At 41.7% G+C, this 20344-nt stretch overlaps 1 protein-coding gene across 2 annotated transcripts in view; it reads right to left on the reverse strand.

Annotated features, from left to right (window-relative positions):
• The window catches only part of LOC146320944 (low-density lipoprotein receptor class A domain-containing protein 4-like), a 320993-nt gene continuing 300649 nt past the window's right edge, over window positions 1-20344 (reverse strand). For both annotated transcript variants that reach the window (XM_084725903.1, XM_084725904.1), the window contains 3 exons: window positions 10710-10864; window positions 9059-9109; window positions 1-2781 (listed from right to left, as the gene is read on the reverse strand). In XM_084725903.1, coding sequence (XP_084582029.1) covers window positions 2197-2781; window positions 9059-9109; window positions 10710-10864 — 791 coding nt within the window. In that variant the 3' untranslated portion in view covers window positions 1-2196. The remainder of the gene's footprint in view (window positions 2782-9058; window positions 9110-10709; window positions 10865-20344) is intronic.

Below are 20344 nucleotides of genomic sequence, written 5' to 3' on the forward strand. Positions count from 1 at the left end.
CTTTAATGGAACCTGTGTGGTGGACTGTGTGGCTACAACCATCATGCATCTCTGGCTTTAGCTTAATTAATGATGTGTTAATATGGACAGTGCCAAATAAGTAATATGTCCTTGAATCTCAAAACTCAGACAAAGTGGTCGCCTAATAAATCACTCAGATAGACATGGACACATACAAACACGCACACACAAGCAATGCTCTTGCAGGAGCATTAAGTGCTTTTCTGTGTTGTTAAAAGGTCTAACCAACACACACACACACACACACACACACACACACACACACACGGGGAGGAGAGGACTGCACTAGCACACTGCCAAACGAGGGCTCCACTCCAGTCTCCACTTTAAAGGGCTTGGCGGACTCTGCATCTTTTTCTGCACACGGATGGAATGAGGGACGACGAACAGTGTTTACCAGAGACACTGTTAGAAAGCAGGGAAGGGAGGAGGGGAGCGGGGGGGGGGGGGGGGGGCACTGGTGTTGAATGCAAACAAGATAGAGAGACAGAGAAAGCGCAAGAGCAGAGGAGAAGGCAACGATGAGCAGAGAAAAAGGCTCGATTTTTCAAAAAGGTTTTTTTTTCTTTTACAAAAAAAGGACCCTCCCATAGCCCTTTGACTTCGACCACAGACAGTTTTCATTTTTAAAACCTGATCACTGTGCTGGCGGATGCAGACAGGAATCTTCACTTTGTGTCATCTTGGGTTGTTGTTTTTTTTTTCTTTATCATTTGTGGCTTTAGAGACGTGAAGACGGAGAGCCGAGCCTTCTCTTTTTTTTGTTGTTGTTGTTTTTGTTTTGTTTTCGTTGTCATGGCGGCGGGGTTCGTGTTCAGTGTGGCTGTTGGCAGAATGCACTGTGCATGTCAAGATGAGCGGTGAGAGGACAGGAGAGGTGAAGAGGAGTAGGAGGAGTGAGGGGGGGTAATGGACGCAGGAAACAGGAAAGAGGAAGTGTCAGGTGCTCAGAGGTCGGGATAAAGTTGAGAGGCGAAGAATCTGAGTCGAGCAGACCGCTGGGTGGTCAGATATGTTTTTTTTTTTGTTATGGAGTTGTGTTATTCTGGCCAGATTTCCCAGAAATGTTAATATGGAGCATATTAGATCTTGCAAAGCAGCTCTCATCTTTCTAAGAGTTTAGGAGCTGCTCTGGTTTGGGAAATTCATCTCCAAATCGTATCACAAACAAAGCAGAGAGAGTGCGAGATGCTTCGTCCACCCAGCGGCCGCTCACGATGCAGATTTCTCCCCCACGAGGCTAAAGTGTACACAGACGTGAGCAAGGTTCTTCTCTTACTAAGTCTCACGGTGCCTGTAGTATAAGCAGACAGATGTTGTAGGCTGGGTACGAGTATTTCTTGCGGTTTTTCAAAAAAGGAAGGACATAAGCTTATAATACTTGTTTTTTTTTTTTTGCTCCCATCTGCTTAAACAACTTTGGAGCCAAAGTTCAGTCAGTCAGTCCATTCATGAAAAGGACGAAAAAAGAAAAAAAAAAAGAAAAAAACAAACATATCATCATTATCATCACATAATTTCCCTCTTCTCTTTTACAACAAAAAGATAGTGCAACTTTTAGATAACTTTTCTTTTTTGTGTTTTGAATGTTAGTCATTTTTCCCCCCTCTTGCTTTGCTTCCTCGTGAACCTTGGCACTAAGATTTGGGTTTGTGTGAGTCTCTTGTTTTTGTTGTGTTCTCTGTTAAAGTCCTTGATTCTCAGTTCTCGCTTTGTGCACAGATCCCGGTCCGAAAAAGAAACTAAAAAAAAAGGGAAAAAAAAAGAAAAGAAAGAAAAATATCATCCACAGTTCCCGGGGACGGAGCCACCGTCACCCAAGGGGACAAAAAAAGCGTTTCAATCTGTGCTAGCAGAGTGTTTCTTTCTCATGTAGAGGAAAATAAAAACTCTCCACGCAGTGCATACGTCCTGCCCCAGCAGTGCTAGCTGTGTGAGTGACCAACATGGGAAAGAAAGTGAAATGAAATCAACTCTTGGTTCCTGTCCTCTTGTTTTCTTGTAGCTAAGGTTGATATTTCTTTGTGCATGGGAGTGTGGAGAGAGGACATGAGAGGGACAGAGAGACATAGCGATAGAGACCACTGCGTACAGGTGATCGGGTGAACAGGAGAGACAGTTTTTAGTCCGGGGTGGGCGGCCCCACCTGCCCCCCCCCCCCCCCGCCCCTTTTCTTCACACCAGGTCCTCCGGTTGGCCGTCCTTGGCCTTGGCAGGTACTATTGTGCTTTCTGATTGGCTCTGCTGCTGGATCGTCCTGCTCCCTGGCCCCCCCACCCTCTGGTTATTGCTGTGCTGGTGTAGAAAGAATGCTGAGCCAGGGTAGTGGCCCATCACCTCGCTGTACGCCGGCGGGGGGCCCTCCATGCGCCCGTGGCTGCTGGAGTTGGCCGCGCTGATGCCCGAGTTACTGCTGGGCGGTCTCGGACCCCCTCCACCGATTCCTCCCACGCTTACCCCCACCCCTCCCAGGCTCCCACCCCCTCCCATGTCGATCAAGTCACTGTCATAGATGGTCCGGTTGGGCGGTGCCCTCACCGACTCGCGGTTGAGCTCCATCTGCTGCTCGGGGTCGCGGAGCTGCAGGGTGCAGGGACCCTGGTACGGCGGGGGCTCCTCGCCGTCCGACAGCGAGATGGTGGGCGGCAGGTCGATCTGGTGCTGCAGGTAGGGGTAGGTGGGCTGGAAGCGGCTGAAACGGTCACGCTGCATGAAGGAGGGAGCAGTGAAGCGATCCCTGGCCTGGGGAGCGTATAATACCTGAGAGGAAGACAAACAGAGAGGGAGGGAGGAAAGGAGAGAAACAGAGGAGAAGACAGAGGAATACAGGGGAAAAAGGAGAGAGAAAGAGGAAGAGGAAGGAAGGATGGAAAAAAGAAGAGGAGAACACATACAAGAATGTCAGTACACAGTTATGACAGGTAACTACCATCAACAGGCAATATGTTTAAAATATATCACAATATCAATATCTTTCTGATATGTACACACCACAGTTTGGCAAATGTAAAACAAACTGGTGTCTGTTTGGTGTCAAACTGTGTCACACTGTAATGTATTACATCAGAAAAACAATGACTTTAACAACTGTTTTTGTTAGTTTTTAATTACTGTTTGCTAAGAATGATTAATTTTAACCAAGAAATGTACAAAACAACACTTCACACTATGTGATGAGACAGGTACGTAGGAGAAGGACAAATGGACCACAAAGTTTTAAGTAAACTCCTGCACAATGTCTAACTTAAGATACTACATTTACATACAATGCTTCACACACTGGACATTCATCAAGTTAATGTAACACAGTGGTGCAACCAAAGATTTTTTTAAAAATAAAAAACATAATGTAATCAAATCATGACGGTGCAAGTAAAAGTCAAATCAAACATCATATTTCTCAGACCAAGAATATTAATCATCTGACTTTAACTTTTCTTTTATGGTTCCTTCTCAGTTTGTTTCATCTGAAAACGTTTTAAGCCCTGAAAGGTAAAATTATCCAGAATTTTAGAAAAAATATTAAGAAACATAATATCTAGCAGAAATGTTTTACTTTTTTTTATTATCTTATTAACCATAACCCCTCAGGGGGTGTCAAACATATGGCCGAAGGGTCCGATCCTGCCCAATGGATCATTTTGCAACATGTAAAAAATTGAAAAGCAGTCACTAACTGCACACCAGAATACAGGTGTCTGAAAAAAAGAAAAATTATTGTGGTAGTATTTAAAAAATACTCAGTATTCGACTTGTATCTTAAAACATATCGGTGGAACCTTATTGCTAAGGTACAGCCAAAAACTTTGGATCTGTAAATGGTTTGTATGGCAGGAGAAAATGAGTTAAACACCGTTGTCCCTGCTTGTCCAACCAAGCCTCCAGAAACACAACTGGACCGTGAGGCGATTTTTGGCCCAGTGGCCACTGATGATGAAATGTGTTGGAATGATTCTCCCTGGGAGAAAATACTTAGCATTTGTTTTTGTGTCAAACCCTTAGACAGGAATCTTTGTATTACCATAACTTGAGATATTACAAATGTGTAAATATGTGTAAATCACTTTCTATTGTGTTTGTGTGTGCGGGGAGTCAGTCGGCTGAGCCGCTGAAGAATGGACACGCTCCAAGAGAGTAGTGCACAAACGTTTTTTTAATAATGTACCCTCCTTGAAATTTTTTCAACCAAGTACATCCTGACATGCAAAACACATTTTTTATATAAAGAGGTATAACACAGTAGTGTGCCATCAGTGTGGTTGTGGTACATCTTATTAAAACATGTACTTCCTAATACTGAAAGCAGTTTGTTGGCCCTGTTCTCACTCATTTTAAAATTTCTTTTGCTGTGTTTTCAGCTGTATCCCTGCTAAGTTTCATTCACCAATGTTTATTTATTTTTTATTCTTCATTTGTCATTCAGAAACTTCCTGCTCACAGCGAACATGACTGCTTTTGTTGTTGCTGACTGTTTTTTGTTTTATGGCAGCTGACAGTTTTCTGCACTTAATAATTGCTGTGAAAATATGAATATTTAATGTAAAATGTGGTTTAATTAAAGTTACATATAGATTTTTATTGAACTCATTAAAGTATAATTATCTTTTGTTATTATGCAGGACTGATTTTTTAAATTAACATTCTGAAAAAACTCTAGTACCCCCCTGCAGTACTTCAAAGTAGTCCATCTGACAAACACTGCTGGGCTCCAAAAGTGGATGCCTAAGAGACCTGTGCCCTGTTAGCAACTATAACTGGGATGAATGAGGAACAATCTTGCAACATGTAATCTCCAGTTTCTCAGCATGTCCGTGCTTTTGACCCCCAGGTTGGGAACTAATTAAACTGTATCTCAAAATCAGCCATCATGACATTTATTACAGTGCAGTGTGCTGAGTATGCTAAATATCTGAGTTATTGTTAACTGATCAGAAGTTTCTCTGCAAGAACAACTGAATTCAATGTAAACGCTGGATTCCAAAGACTGATAATTCTGTTGCAGCAACAACGTTTCACCAATTAGTTGTTAAAGACATAACAGTGTAATTACAGTAAAGAGGAGGAAAGATCCACAGTGTCTTCTACAACGTTCAACACATCGTTTCATCCTCCAGCTTTTGTCAGAGATCTTCACCTCAATTAGCTCTTCAGACTGTGACTGCGTGATCCGTTTCTTCATTTCTCACATTTCTCACCAATTCAACACATTTCTACTGTGGCGAGTCATTATCAGAGGGAACCCATTTCAATTAGTGACTGTGGCTCTAATAGTCAACCCCCACTGACAAGGCAGTCTGGATGGAGAGAACAACACACTGGAGGAAAAAAAAAGAAACCTGGGGGGGATAGAGGATCAGGGCAATTGAAATGGAGAGACAGAGAGAGAAAGAGTGGAACAGAAAGGATTAAAACGAAAAGGCTACTGAGATAAGGAGAGAGGACAGAAAGGAGAGAGGGAGAAGGAGCCGCCGAGATAAAGAGAAAAAAGGAGTGCCAGAACGATAAAGACAGAAAGAAACAGAAAAAAGAGAAAGTGCAGAGCCAGACAGACAGACAGACAGACAGAGGGAGGGAGGGAGGGAGGGAGGGAAAGAGAAAGGTGTATAGCTGATAGAGGGAGCAGAGCGCAGCAGAGCAGGGCAGCTCTCAGACGGCTGTCTAGACAGTGTCAGGGGAGGTGTTGCTGATTAATGACGCACCAAAAACCATCCACCCCCCTGCCACACATACACGTACACACACTCAGCCCCCTTCCCTGCATCTATCAGCCACCCACACTCATTGGCTGTGTCTCCCTCTGTGTTTGTCTCTCTGTGGCCTTTTCCTTTTTTTCCAGGTCGCTCTGGGTGCTTTAACGTTGACACTGTTTTTACCACCCTTCATCCTCTTGCACCTCTTCTCCTCTTTTTTTTCTCTCTCTATCCATCCTTCACTTCTCCATCCTCTCCTCCTTTACTTTTGTTTACACATAAGCCTTTTAGCTGGCAGGGTACTCCAAATGAAAGCAAATTCACTGTGTTTGTTTTGGTGCCCTTTCGCCAACACCAAGTGCCACATTTGGCTCTGATTGCCAAAGTTCCCACAGACCGGCCTTCTAAACTATTTACACAGTCTTGATATTACTATTGTCTACGAGATATCAATACTATCAAATGATTGGTTGTGTTTTTGAGTGTTCTTTGATCTGTGTTTCTCGTTTTCCTGGCGCATCTCCTCCCACCGCGACTCGTAAGCTCCTCCATCTGGCATGGACACCACTAAGCAAACAGATCACCAGCCACAGTGAGTATACTGGCATTTGTTTGCGGTTCTGTATTCACGAGTCTTTGAGAGCGTGCCAAATTTGATTTTGTTTGGAGTATATTGCCAGTCATACCCGACGCGACTTACAAGCTTCAATTCCTGAATGATCAAATATTTACAAGCAACCAAACTGCAAATGTCAGGATCCTTGTGCCGTGACGGCATTCCTGTAACCACAGAAGAATTGTACAATGGTGAGCGTGAGGAAAATAAGCAGACGAAGACACAAAGGAGAGCTGAGAACAGACACATTTCTTTTGTAACACAGCAAGTAAAGCAAGTAGATGAGACAAAAGAGATCAATGAGTGGGTTCAGGTCTTCTTTCTCGCAGTTTAATTCATTTTAGTTGCCATTTTTATTGCCAATACTTTCTCTCTACACTGCCTTTGAGTGCCAACCACTGTTAAATGTGCTACTTGAAGTAAGTTATCATCTTTAAGTCATTTCCACATACTCTACAATTACATTTTTCCCTGCACACGGAAACAAAGCCATAGAAATGCAAGAGTTTTGCCCAATTGCTTTACAGCACCAAGGCACTTTGTTTTATGGCACAAAACAGGAAGAGGTCAACACTGTCAACACAAATGGCCATCAGGTTTTCTTGCAAATGCAGAAGACAAAAATTCCTACAAGTTTAACCTTCTCAATGATGCCCCGGTGATAGCAGAACAGACACACATTGAAGGAATCCATGACGTTATGCTAACATTGCAGGTTATGAGAAATGGGATTCATGCTAACAACTGCATTAGCATGAAACAGAGACTACCAAAAGGTCTTTACCACACTATCATTTGTTTATGCTAATCTCAAGGCTGCATAATTTGACAGTGATTTATTAATACTGAACATACAGAATCTTTTTAAGTGGGAGTCACACGACATAGTTGGTAGAGACGGCTGCCTAAGCAGAAACTCACACATATAAACCATACTGATGCTTAGCATTGTTGAACTTTTTCTGCCTTTGTAGTGCACAACAGTCAGACGAAGCACTTTGCAGAACAGATGCAAATGCAGAATCTGTAGGCAAATGACAAGGTTTTCAGAAGTGTTCTGGTTTGCAGTCTGTTTGTAGTCACAGTAGTACTGACCAATCACGTTTGCGCAAGCTTTGGTTGCATGCAGTTAAACAACCAACGTGGAGAGTGAAAGAGGTGGAATGCATTGCCCGAAGTGCGATCTCAGAACCCACTGGCTATTGTCTGACAATAATTTGGCTTTTTATTAACTTCTCAAAACTTTATCTGCATCTATATGCAGATGTCTGTTTATAGAGAGGAGCCGAAATGTTGTTTGCTCGCATCTCAGGTTGCAAATCAGGCTGTAAACAATAGTATGGAAAAAGAAGAGGAAGTCTTGGCCTGGATATCCGTTATCCAGTTATCCGCTGGCTACATTGGAAGCTGCAAAACACTAGGGCTGGGTGATGTGGACAACATAAAATATCACCATATTTTTGTCCAAATGCCTCGATATTAGGGATGTTCCTGGCAAGTAATTTCCCCATTGACTGAAATGCAAATATAAAATTTAGACTAGTTGACTAATCTAACAGTAAGAAGACACTCATAAAGCAGCTAAAAATTTGCTGAATTTATTAAGTGATAATGTTTAACATTATCAACACATGAAAAAGTACTGTGTGCATTAAGAGACATTTGAAGCAATTAATCCGATTATTCAATGACCAAAATGTATTTTAAATGTTGCTGAAATGTGTGACACTTTGTACATTATCATTCTAAATGTGATACATCTGGGGCATTGGGGTATTCACACAGGGCAAGAGGGGCTGCTGTCTGACGGAGCTGCAGCCCTGGCTAAAGGCAAGCAGCTGTGTAACAGCTTAGAGGCAACAGTTAACTGACATTGTGCAAGAATAAAATATTGCTAAATAGTTTAAATGACTCAACTCGTTGGGATGACTATTGGTGCTTTCACAAAATATTAATCCAATGAATTTGGATATAATGACTAAATAGGTAAAAGTGGGTAAAAGCAAATTACAGAACAGCTAGAACAGTCACTTTACTGTAAATACTTGATATTGATATAATATGAATATATTGCCCAGCCCTGCATAAGACTAGCTACTGCTCCCAGCAGCAGCTACAAATGTCACATGAATATAACAACAGTCTTGGGGACACAGAATCGTCACGTTTTCTTCAAGATATATCCAACATTTTTTGCAAAATTACAGAGAATATCGGCTGATTTAGCTGGTCTAGATGCTACAGCCTTGGCTGAAGCAACGTGGTCTTCACTGATTTCATGGATGTCTGAAGTAGAGAGAAGGGTGGAGTGGTTAAAGGATGCTGACAAGAAGATGAAGGTGTCCCTGGAGGCTACCTGCGTAGCTACTGAGCCTGATGTCCGTGACCTCCGTGGACAACTTGAAACTGTAACAGGCGCAGTAATCTCTGTCTTGTGGGCATTTCAAAAGCCTTACACAGAACTTGATAACACTTATTGAGGCTTGAAACAGGTTATAAGGGAGTTTGTTACTGTAAAGAACCCTTTTAGACATGGTTCATGCATACACAGCTGTCATGGTGTTGTAAATATCTTAATCTATCTAAACACATCATGTTTAAAGGTCAGGGTATGCAGAGTCAGCGTGGTTATAAATATGAAACTTAGCCATTGCCCTGCTCAGTCTGCCTCCTCTCAGTGAACAAGACTTGGCTGCAGGTTTGATGGGGGTCAGTGTGGTGGTGGTCTTACCTCCGAGGCACCTTGTCGAGAGCCGCTGTCTGAAGGCCACAGACACCCATCCTACAAATCAACACAGACGAAACAGAAACAAGAAAGATCAAGGCTAAGATTTTAAAAGTTCCCACAAGGTTTTGAAGATTGTTCTGCACCTGTCTGAGGCATGAAAGCAAGTTTATGTTTGAGATTTAGTGTGATTTTCACACATTTGTATTCAGGTACACTATCTTTACTTTTTAAATGTTGACAAAGTGATCATTTTATCTGTTTGAACATCCAATGTGTATTTGTCAGTGTGTTAAATTCATGTTAGATTCACTGCTACTGATAAAGCTTTAGAAATCAACGATCATTACTGCTTTGTTGTTTGTTTTGTCTATGATGGTTTTTGATGTGAGACCATTAAGCTGACAATAAAAACTTTCTTCTTTAACAAAAAAGGATGAAGTGGGAGAAAAAAAAACACACCCAAAAAGTAACAATTTAATGAGGACACAAAAGATGAAACAACAATGCTGAGAAACGCCTGATGGCTTCAAACCCAAAATCCTGCCCTGTTTGGGAGCGAGGACAACAAAAGGCAGACGGCTCCCGTCTTAAAAAATAGGCAGGATAAAAGCTACAACAAAGAGACAAAACTATCAAATAACTGCAGTTTCCCTTCGTCTACATTTGACTCGAGGATCTTTTCTAAGATGGCACAGTCAACAATATTTAGCGAGAAAAAAAGCAACATGAAAAAGAGGACAAACATGCATAAATCCTGGTTGTTTATGTGTCTGTTAGGGGCAAAGGCCACTGGCTATTCTTTCAAATTGCACTTTCTCTGCTGCTGGGCTTTGTTGCCTTGTTGCTTTCTGATGTTGCATTTATGGCGTTTTTTTGCTGCGTGTCCGCTTTGGTTTGCATAATGTTTGTTTTGATTGGACGGTACGGGCGGAGACTGAGAGGAGAGATGAAAAAGATGAGATGAGAGGTTATTAGCTGAATTTAAATGATCCGTAATGGGACAACCAGGCATACAAAAGCTTTTATCTGTTTTTCAGACACTGGTCTAGAAGCTGAATGTATCCATGGACCAATAATTTGGCATCGTGGATCACATTCTGTTCCTGATCGTCTGTCAGTGGATGCAATCTTGCACTGTGCGTATATGCTAGTTTGTGTGTGTGTTTGTCCCAGAGTGTCGACATGTCAGTGTGGGGGCAGAGCCGCTGCTGTCTAGACGGTGCTGTAGTGAATTAAACATCAAGGCCTGACAGAGTCTGGCTCTGAAGAAACCAATTCGGCAAGTTCACCTAACAGACTGGAGCAAAGCTGTTACCTCAGTGAAACTGGGACAGAGACTCCGACTGGGATAAAAGGATTCATTTAGCTCAGCGCAGCTTTACTGGGAACAAACTGCTAAGCTATGTTTGTCCTGCTTCAGAAATAAAGAAATGTACTGTCACAATGAGTACGCAGGGACATTCAGTGAGAACAGATGAACAGACAGCACTTTTTCACTCGCTATCAGTTTTGATCAAAATGTAATTGGCATGGTTGCTGAAAGAGCGCTGCCAGAGTAACTGAACACAACCCAGTACAAACAGTATCTTTTTGTGTCTCACACACACAAACGCAGAAACACACAGAAAGACATACACAGGGGGTTGTTACTGACCTGCTGCAGGGCATGGTCGTGTCTGCGGGCCTGGCTCTGCCTTGTTATGAAGGACCAGGTGGAGAGCTTGTAGTGGTTGAGCAGGCAGATGATCACCACCACCATCACTGTCATCACCACGATGATGATGACGATCTGAACAAACTCCAGTTCAGCTGCACAAACACACAAAGAGAGAGAGAGGGATTAGGATCAAACATTTCCAAGATATGGGACTGGGCAGTATACTAATATTATATCAATATCACAAAAAGAGAATAGACATTGTCTTTTTGGATATTGTTATGTGGTATTAGTGTTGTCTTTTCCTGGTTCTAAAGGCTGCATTACAGAAGAAATGAATTGCCTTAGTCATTATATCCACATTACAGATGATTTCAACAATCTCATGGTGTTAATATTTTGTTAAAGCACCAATGGTCATCCCTACAATATTGTCACAATATTGATAAATATTACTACAGAGGTATTTAGTCAAAAATACTGTGATATTTGTTTATATCATCTAGCCCTAACAAGACATATGGGTGAAAAATAACTTCAATTATTGAACACAAAATTGTGCACTTAAAACGATAACAATATAATGAGGTTCATTTGCAACCACATACATCTACACAATTTCACAAAGCCTAATTTCTAGCTGTATAGTAGAGATTTCAGTCTCTCATCTGGGAATATCTTCTGGTTTTTTTTTTACTCCTCTATGACAGTAAACTGAATGTCCTTGGGTTTTGGACAAAACAAGATATTTGAGGACCTCACATTTTTCACTGATCAACATTTTCACCATTTTCTGGACCAAACAACAAGTCAATTAATCAAGAAAATGACTGACAGATTCATCGCTAATAAAAAATAATCTAACTTGCAGCCCTATTGTATAATATAAAATTTGAGCCCAGGATAAAAGACTGCAGTGAATAATCTTCATTTGTCATAGTAAGATTTTAGTTTTTGGTCTTCTTCTGAGTGTGGACATTTTGTGTAAAAAGGCTACAGTAAGCCTAATAACAAGAAGTTTATGAAGTGCTCAGAAAAGTGAATGTGTAAACATCTACAAAACCGCTACAAAAACTACACATCTGAGCTGAGAAAGATCCTGTGAAAGGATCAAAAGCTCCAGACTGAACTTCAACCTTTAACCGAGATTGTTTTTTCAACTGAGAAACACTTTTTAAAGGGATTTAACTGAAAACGAAAAGATCTTTCAAGGAGTAAAAAATTCCCTGATTGAGCACTGTCTGTTCTGGCTGGCTGTTATAACTCAAGTTAACCAGCAGGGGGTAGCACAGGTCAGACCCACAGTCAGTCTGTCACACAGTGAGTGTACTCTGTGTGTGGTTTTAAATGTGTGAGTGAGTGTGTGCCTGAGGACTGGATGCAGAAAAGCTTCAAATCACAGAAAAGATGAGTGTCGGGACTGTGGTGTCTGTCCCAGCGTACAGTGGGCTCTTTGTAGCGATGCTGAATAACTGCCGTGTTTCTGTCCTCAACAAACAACAGCCAGTGACACACACACACTAACACACACACCAGCATCAGAACTCATCTGGGATGACCTCCCAGATCAGGGCACCACTGGGAGACACAATGATCGCTGCCTTAAAGTCACGTCTGCCTCTCGTCTCTTGTTCATTGTTTCATCCTCTTTTTTCTTCTCCTCCCACTCTGTCACTTTGCACCCTTCCATCTCAACTCCCTTCTCCCCATCTCTTTATCCATCCCTCCATCCTCCTCTTCCTCTCCAACAAGTCTCTTCTTGTATTCTCCCAGCTCTTCCAGCCCGTATCAGTCCCTGTTCTAACATTCCTCCCTCACCCACCATCATTCTCTCTCTGTGAGTCTCATTTTTCCTCGTCTCCCATTTGCAGCCTCTCTTCCTCTCTCCATCCCTCCTTCCTCTCTGCCCTCCTCTCCGCTCCGTGTCTGCAGTCTGAAACTCTTTTGTTGTTGTTCTGAGCAGAAGTCTTGACCTTGTCTGGTCTTGGCACACAGTCTGACCTCTGACTCACACTCTTACTCACTGCTGAACACTCACTCACTTTATGTGTGTGTGTCTGTGTGTGTTGATACAGTTTGTGTCCTTGTGTGTGCGTGCAGCTCTGTAAGAACAATAACACAATGTACACTCAGCTATTTGAGCTACAATGCCTCAATTCTGGCGGACACTTTCTGCACAAAGCTATGGGCAGCTTTTGTAAAATAAAGTAAAGATAAGAAAACATTGTGAAAATACATGCAGATGAAGAAGAAACTGTCTGGAACTGGAGCTTTAATTGCTGCACCATTAATCATCTGTCAATTATTTTCTAGATTACTCAAATAGTTTTTTGCCATATATAATGTATAAAATGGTGATCAGTGTTTCCCAGAGTCCAATGTGACGCCCTCAAATGACGGCCTGGCTATGATAGGCCAGTATCAGGCAGATCATATTGACTGACTGATTCATCTGTCTGGCTCTACTGTATGTATTCTTATCAAAAATGTGAAAACATGCAGGAAACACACAAAAGCTTAAAGCAGGACCCAGCCCAGTCCAGTAAGACCCAGCCTCAGTAATCCTCCCCAGCTTATTTGTCTGCATTAGAGTGGGTTAGTGTTGAGCCTGAACTGAAACGTAAACCCACCCAAACCTGCTTCTGCCCCACCACAGCAGCCACAGGGGACAGGTGGGGTAAGACTGAGAGGAAGAAGGCCAACTAGCACAAACCACATGGAAAAGAGAGAGAGAGAGAGAGAGAAAAAAAAAGCAGCGACAAACAAAACCTAAGCCAGTAAAACCAACTGACATTAACCACCAAAGAGGGGAGGTATGTGGCGCTTAATGCAAAACAACAACTACAGACAAGCTCAACAACTTTTAATTGAAATATAATCAAGCAACAGGAACAGCATATTGCATTATTAACTGACACTGACATTTATTACCTAAGGTGGAAACGGTGGCCTAACCCTACCCATTTCTCACACCAGACATTTGAAACAAAGTTTTTAGGCCATTCGTCACAAAATGAGTCATCCAGAGCAGAACAGGTAAGACTGAGGGAACAAAGTACTGAGCGTGAAGATGAAGAATCAAAATGACCCTCTGGTAACGTCATCAACCACACACAAGAGGGAAGAGGTGGAGAGTGTTCTAGAAAAAAAAACCCTGAGTGCACCAAGCTTGTAGAGACGAATTCAGCTAACCAGCCATGAGGAAGAGGGCTGAGGTACAGTTACATTCAAGGAACCACTGCTCCGAAAAACAACATAACTCCTCGCTTCACGTCTGTTTCAACTCCTATATCATCATTGCACAATATTTTTGGCTTATGAGCCTTTCAAGCCAAGCAATGCCTACTCATGACATCTTGACTGAAGATGCCCCCTAAAAAAGTTGTACACTATATTTAGAATATTTTCACTGCTTTACCTTGTCATCAGTCAGCCTTTTCTGACAGGAAACTGTCATTATATATAAGCCAAATATGGCCCAGTACAGAGCCACCAGACTACTTTGGCAAAAACACCTTGCAGAAGCTGGGTGTTGCTGGTCTACCACTGCCTTGATCAGTTAGTTGGTTAGTGTTATTGTGTGAATTTGAACATCTGCTGCCATTTCCAAATCAGTGGAGCCATAGTGCTTGTTAAAGGCAAAATGTATCTCAAAAAATATAACCTTAAATTAAATACTGTTATGCTGCAGGGATGTCTTGACCTATACATCATATTTTACGGACTCAAGAAAACATCTCGCCTGCAAAAATCACACTAACCTCATTTTTTATGTGTAGGCTATAAATGATCATTCCATGTAATACATTTTCTCAAGATCGTTCAGTCTTACTGTACCAAATGTTAGTGACAATGCTGAGACAATTCACTCCTCAAACCACAAATGTGGACCTTGTGGAGCACTGCATTTAAGTAGTAGTATTGCCTGAAGTAACAATGCAGCTACTTTTTTGAGGGGATAGCACAAGCCTTTCCCCTAAATACCTAAAATTCTGCTAAAACACAGATGGATGACTAGTCTACAATGATGCACAGTGTTGATTATTGGTTTTGGAAGTCAACTAGGTGACTATTCTGTGAAACCCATCCCTCATTGTGGCACTAGAGAAGGTGTCATCATCCGAGAACCACGAAAGTCTCTACAAAATTCTGTGCCGTTTCATCTGGCGCAGTTGCATTATTTCACTGGATAAGGGGAAATAACTGACCCTCTGGCAGCGCTTCATAAACAGGATCACTGAAGTCATTAGGACTCATCTCCTGTCTGCACAAGTTTTCATAGCAATCCATCCAATAGTTGATGAGATATTTCAGTCTGACTGACACGGCCATCCAATGAAAAGCAATGATTTGAGAATAGTCTGAAAAACATTAAACAGTTTTCCTTCTTTTCGATCTTGTTAATCAAAACATGACTACAAAGACTCCTTCTGCAACCCTTTGGGTCCACTGCCCTCCTTGAAAAGACAACAGGCATTGGAAAGATGTTACGTTGCTAGGCTGACTGTCTCATTTGGGAGCTTGAGCCACTACCAGCCCAGGCCTGCGTGTTCACCGCAGCAGCCACAGGGAGGGGACTGAGGGAGGGTTTCATTCAGAGAACAGCCTTCTGGGAAACCAAGTCAAGCAGGCCCTTCTGCAAGCCTGCCGGATAAATATCACATACTCTGCCTTTTGCTGTTGTACAAGCCACACAAACCAGGCGCCCAACTCAAAGCTGCCTTCTGAAGTGCAGGCGGGGATGTTTTTACAGTTCAAGCAAAATAAAAGTAAAGTGGCTGCAGTTAATGGCCTCTCCGCTGAACATCAGGGAGGAAGGAAGCCAGAGGAGGAGTTGAGAAGGGAGGAAGGAAGTGTGGGGAGGAGGAGGAGAGATTAAATAAGAAAAGAAAAGAGGCAGGGAAGAGGGGAGGCCCATCCTGCCTGAACCACAGTATCCACCCAGTTCAGAACACAGTGTACAGCACCGACTCTTGCACAGGCCAGAGATCAGTGTGTGCTGGCAGTCTGCATTACCAGCACCAGTCTGATGTTATTACAACAGTAATCCACTTGTCAAAACAATATCAGGCCGGCGTCTGCAGCACCCTTATTCCTTCAGCAGGCTGAATAATTTGCATTGCGAGCCAGCCGTCTCCTCGTTTTTTTCTGCTGTGGTGGGGAGAGAGGCCATCGAGTTTATTTAAATCATGTCAAAGTGACCGTTCAGAGACATCACACTGCAACAAACACCTGTGCAGAGGCTGGTTACAACTGTGAAACAAATGCCTATTTACTGAAAGTAGATTTCATGACAAAAGAGACAAATGAGAAAGTGGTTTAACCTGAACAGCACAGATCAAATACCACATATGCATGTGCACAAATCTGGTTATAGCAGTGTTAAAGGCAAAATTTGCAACATTTCTTTTCATTCATTTTATGATCCACTAGAAATGGATTGTATTTTGGCATGTATTTTGTGTTTCACCAACCCATTACATTGGTATTTGACATCCTGGCATGTTTCTGGTGTGTTTACAAACAGCTCGGACAAATCGTACTGATTCTGCCTTCAAGTTTATGTCACTAACAAAACTAGTGTTGATACTAGGGCTGACCCTTCATTTCTATTCAGGTCAAACAGAGTCAGGGTGCTACTGCCGTGGTACATTTTGACTCACTGAAAAGGCTCTGCTACACTAAATGCAACAGGACCTGAATTAGTCTGATTGCTAACACCTGTGTTTACCCTGCTTTTTTATATCAATATGGCTGCTGTGAAAACAGTCTATGCTTCAAAGCTTCTACCGTTGCCATGGTAATTGACGTACAAATCAGAAATGAAAATGCTTAGCTTTTTTGAGGGTGGGCATGACGTTGCATCTTCTGCACCAAGAAAGAGGCAAGAGACTGTTAAAGACTGAGAAATGAAGCTCCTCTATGACATTTAATTAGTCTCAAAGCTAGCGCACATAAAAAACCTGGCACATGCCTGTGATTTGAGCGCAAAGAACAGTATACGCGAGCAGAAAAGCATCCTCATGGGGAGCATGACACGTATCATGACAAGTACCAGCTCAACAAGTTGACTTTTGAGACTTTGAAAGCAGGAATGGAATAGACTGATGTCTCCCCTCCTGTCCTTATCTCCGCAATTTAGAGGAAAGTACGATTATGCCCCTCCCCCGAAGGTTTGAATATTCACAGATAATTCTCTCTGAAGCTTCAAGGTCCAAGAAAAGGTATTTTGGACACCTCAGGTCAATATAATACCTTACCAAAATGTAAATAAATAAATTAATAAATAAATAATCATATTACAATTGCAATATGAGTCACAATTAGTGGAAATAATTACTTTTATATCACAATTTTAATTTTCACAGTGATGTGACATTTATTGGCATCTGTTCTTGGCATCTCTGCAGCACTACAGTACTGTACAACTAGAACAATTAGTCAATTAATCAATTAGTTGATCGAAAGTAAATTCATTGGCAACTAATCTGATAATCTATTAATCTTTTCAGTAATTTTTCAATCAAAAATGTCAAACATCTGTTGGCTCTGGTTTCTTAAATATAGGGATTTGCTGCTTTTCTTTGTCATTTATGACAGTGAATGAAGAGTTGTGGGGTTTTGGACTGTTGACTGGACAAAAGAAGCAATCTGATGATGTCACTTTGAGCTCTGAGAAATTGTGTTAAGCATTTTTCACAATTATTTAACAGAGACCAAGTTATTCACTGATATATCGTGAAAATAATCGCCAGATTGACTAGTAGCGAAAATAATCATCAGTTGCAGCCCTATGGTGCTTTGTTTTAATGCTGTTTTTATCAAAAAATTGCAGCTTCTTCTATTTGGAAATTGCACTTGTTTAAAGTTTAAATAGTTGTACTGCCCTACTTTTTTGATATCTTATTTTGTAGAATACAAATATGTTACCATAAAACCCTCTTTTTAACTTCAGTTGTGTATTCGGCATTATTATTATTTTAATAGCCAGTAGTAGAGAGGTAACAGACAACCCTAGAATTCACAACTTGACAGTTTTGTCTGTGCTACAGGCACATTTGGTCAATGGTGAAAAACACTGCAGTTTGATACTGAGCTCTATCAGCCACAAACAGCAGTCACAGCAGCAACAGTAGCTTGTCCCAATGTCCATTCAAAAAGCCAAACACTAAAAGAGAGAGTAAACAGCATGGAGAGTGCACACACACACACTGACCCAATGACGGCACTTTGACCTTTGTATCTGTGTGTGTGTGGGTGCGTGGGTGTGTGAGTGAGAGAGGCCGATGGGAGGTCAGACAGTTCAGCTGACCTGCCAGTGAAAAGAAGCTGTCAGACACACAGCAAACAGACAGACAGACAGCAGCAGCCGCTATCAGAACACACCACTGTCTGAAGACACATTCAGGCGTGTGCAGTACATGAGATTAAATCATTCTCTGATGGATTCTTAAAGTGACAATTCACCAAAATCACAAGAAAGCACATCTTCTCACATATACCTCTATTGGTATCTAGTTATCCAGGGATTTTTGGTTTTGTTTGTCTAGGTTTTGAGAGATCTATCTGTGGCATTTCGCTGCAGACATTTTTCACTGGAACTACCTTTTTGCAAAGAAATAGTCCCTCTGAAAACTGCTGACAGTGAATTATCCACAATAACCAGGACACATTCTCTGGAAAAAGATGCCATTGTTGAATTCTTAACTGTCTTGTTTTCAATAGTGCAAGCATTGCACACTAAATTCCAAGCACCTCCATTACCTCCTTATTGCAAAAGACAGACACCTCAAAGCCTGGACAAATGAAACCAAATTGGCTGGGACAGATATAACTGAACAAGAGAGGAAAATATGTGTTTTGCAATACGGTTAAATCGACCTGCTGAAATCAAAATCTGAGCAACTTCTTATGTACTTTCTTTTGGGCTTGGCTTGTGTCAGATTAAAGGTCTAGATCTAGGCCATGCTGTATACCCTACAATACACAGTCTATGATATATTACAACATGCAACTTGTACCTGTTAAAATATTTAACAGTAGACAAGCTTCCAGAGTCTGAAAAGTGAAGCCAATTCAAAGTGCGTTAAACCTGCATTCTTTCCAATAGCCAGCAGGGGGGCGCCTCCACTGGTTGCAAAAAGATGTCTGATTGTATGTACACTTTTGGCAAAATGGCTCCATTTCTCACCTGCATTATGTCCTCTGTAAACAGTTTGTTAATGAGTGTAAGGTCTCCATCACTAGCTTCAAGTCTCTCTTCAACACAGCATGATGCTCGTTTTCTAAATTATTGTCCTATTTGGAGTAAAATATTAAATAAAGCCTTGTATGCTTTAGGGTATCATTAACGTGGTACAGGTCATTCTCTGTGTACAGGTCCTGTCAACACACAGGCCTCATGAAACTCAAAGATCACAAGAATGAAAGAACGATCGCAACCAGGCAGGCCGCCATTATTTCCAGGTAGGGATGAGCCAAAACCAAGCATTGTCCAAGTTGTAGTAAGTCACCCACCAGGTCCACACTCTTGTCAGTCCTCATGATCTGGTTGCAAAACAAAACAAGATTGTGACCCCCATGATGGCAAACTTGAGGCTTCAAAACGGTAGTTCACAAACTAATAGGTGACATCACAGTTGGTTCACTGTTGGTTAAAATAAGTAAAATAAATAGTCCTTTTTCATAGCAGTCATTTTGACATGGAATAGTAAGGTAAAAACAGGTGTTACCAATGACACTAATTCACTTGGCATTCCATTCAATAGGACCTTAAATAGTATCGTTGGTAACACCTCAGTTTACCCTACAATTTCATTTTAATATGGCTGTCATTTAGGGCTGTGCGGTATACACAGTATGACGGTAGAAACAATATAAATTTGGCCACGGTAGAGATTTGTGCTCTGCCGTCATACCGTCGATGACATCATCGCACCTGCCTCTGTGTGAAAGTGGCTGCAAGCACAGTAACAGCAACATAGAAAGAGGGGCTGTTAAAAAAAACGGTGCTACATCCGTGATTTGCCGCCGTCCTATATGGACCCGGACCTATAACCAATAAATTATTAATAGATTTTATTTTTTTACGGGACGCTTCTATTTTAACTGGCGCAACTTTTCTAGTCTTTCCAGCGCTGGTTTATCTGATCAGGAAACGCACAGACCAACTGCAGAGAAGCTGCGTGTGGAGGAGACGTTAATGACGGAGTTTATTACAACAGAAACTAATGTGATGGTTAATGACATCAACACCAACCAGATGCACTTATAAAATTAAACAACTGTATAAGGAGGCCTATACGTAAAACAGGAGAGTCTGTGTTTCTCTGTGAGAAACTTTCAGATCTTCTCATAGCAGAGTGAACAGGTGAGGGAGGAGAGGAGGACAGACTGACCACTAATCAATCACTGATACCGTTGTCCTCTCGGACTAATTAAAAAATAAAAATGCCAAAATTGGTCACAAACCAAACCTGGGTGTCCACACAAATAAAGTCTTTATGTAAAACACTGCAGAGTGTAACATCATGCTGTTTACAGACAGTCTGCTGTCATTAGTATGACAGAGAGACAGAGAGGGTCGTGTCTAGAAGGGAACCCTAGACCCGCGAAAGATCGCTCAAGTTTGA

The sequence above is a fragment of the Lutjanus erythropterus genome, chromosome 9, assembly GCF_056507025.1.
Source record: "Lutjanus erythropterus isolate fLutEry1 chromosome 9, fLutEry1.hap2, whole genome shotgun sequence".
Classification (NCBI taxonomy): Eukaryota; Metazoa; Chordata; class Actinopteri; order Lutjaniformes; family Lutjanidae; genus Lutjanus; species Lutjanus erythropterus.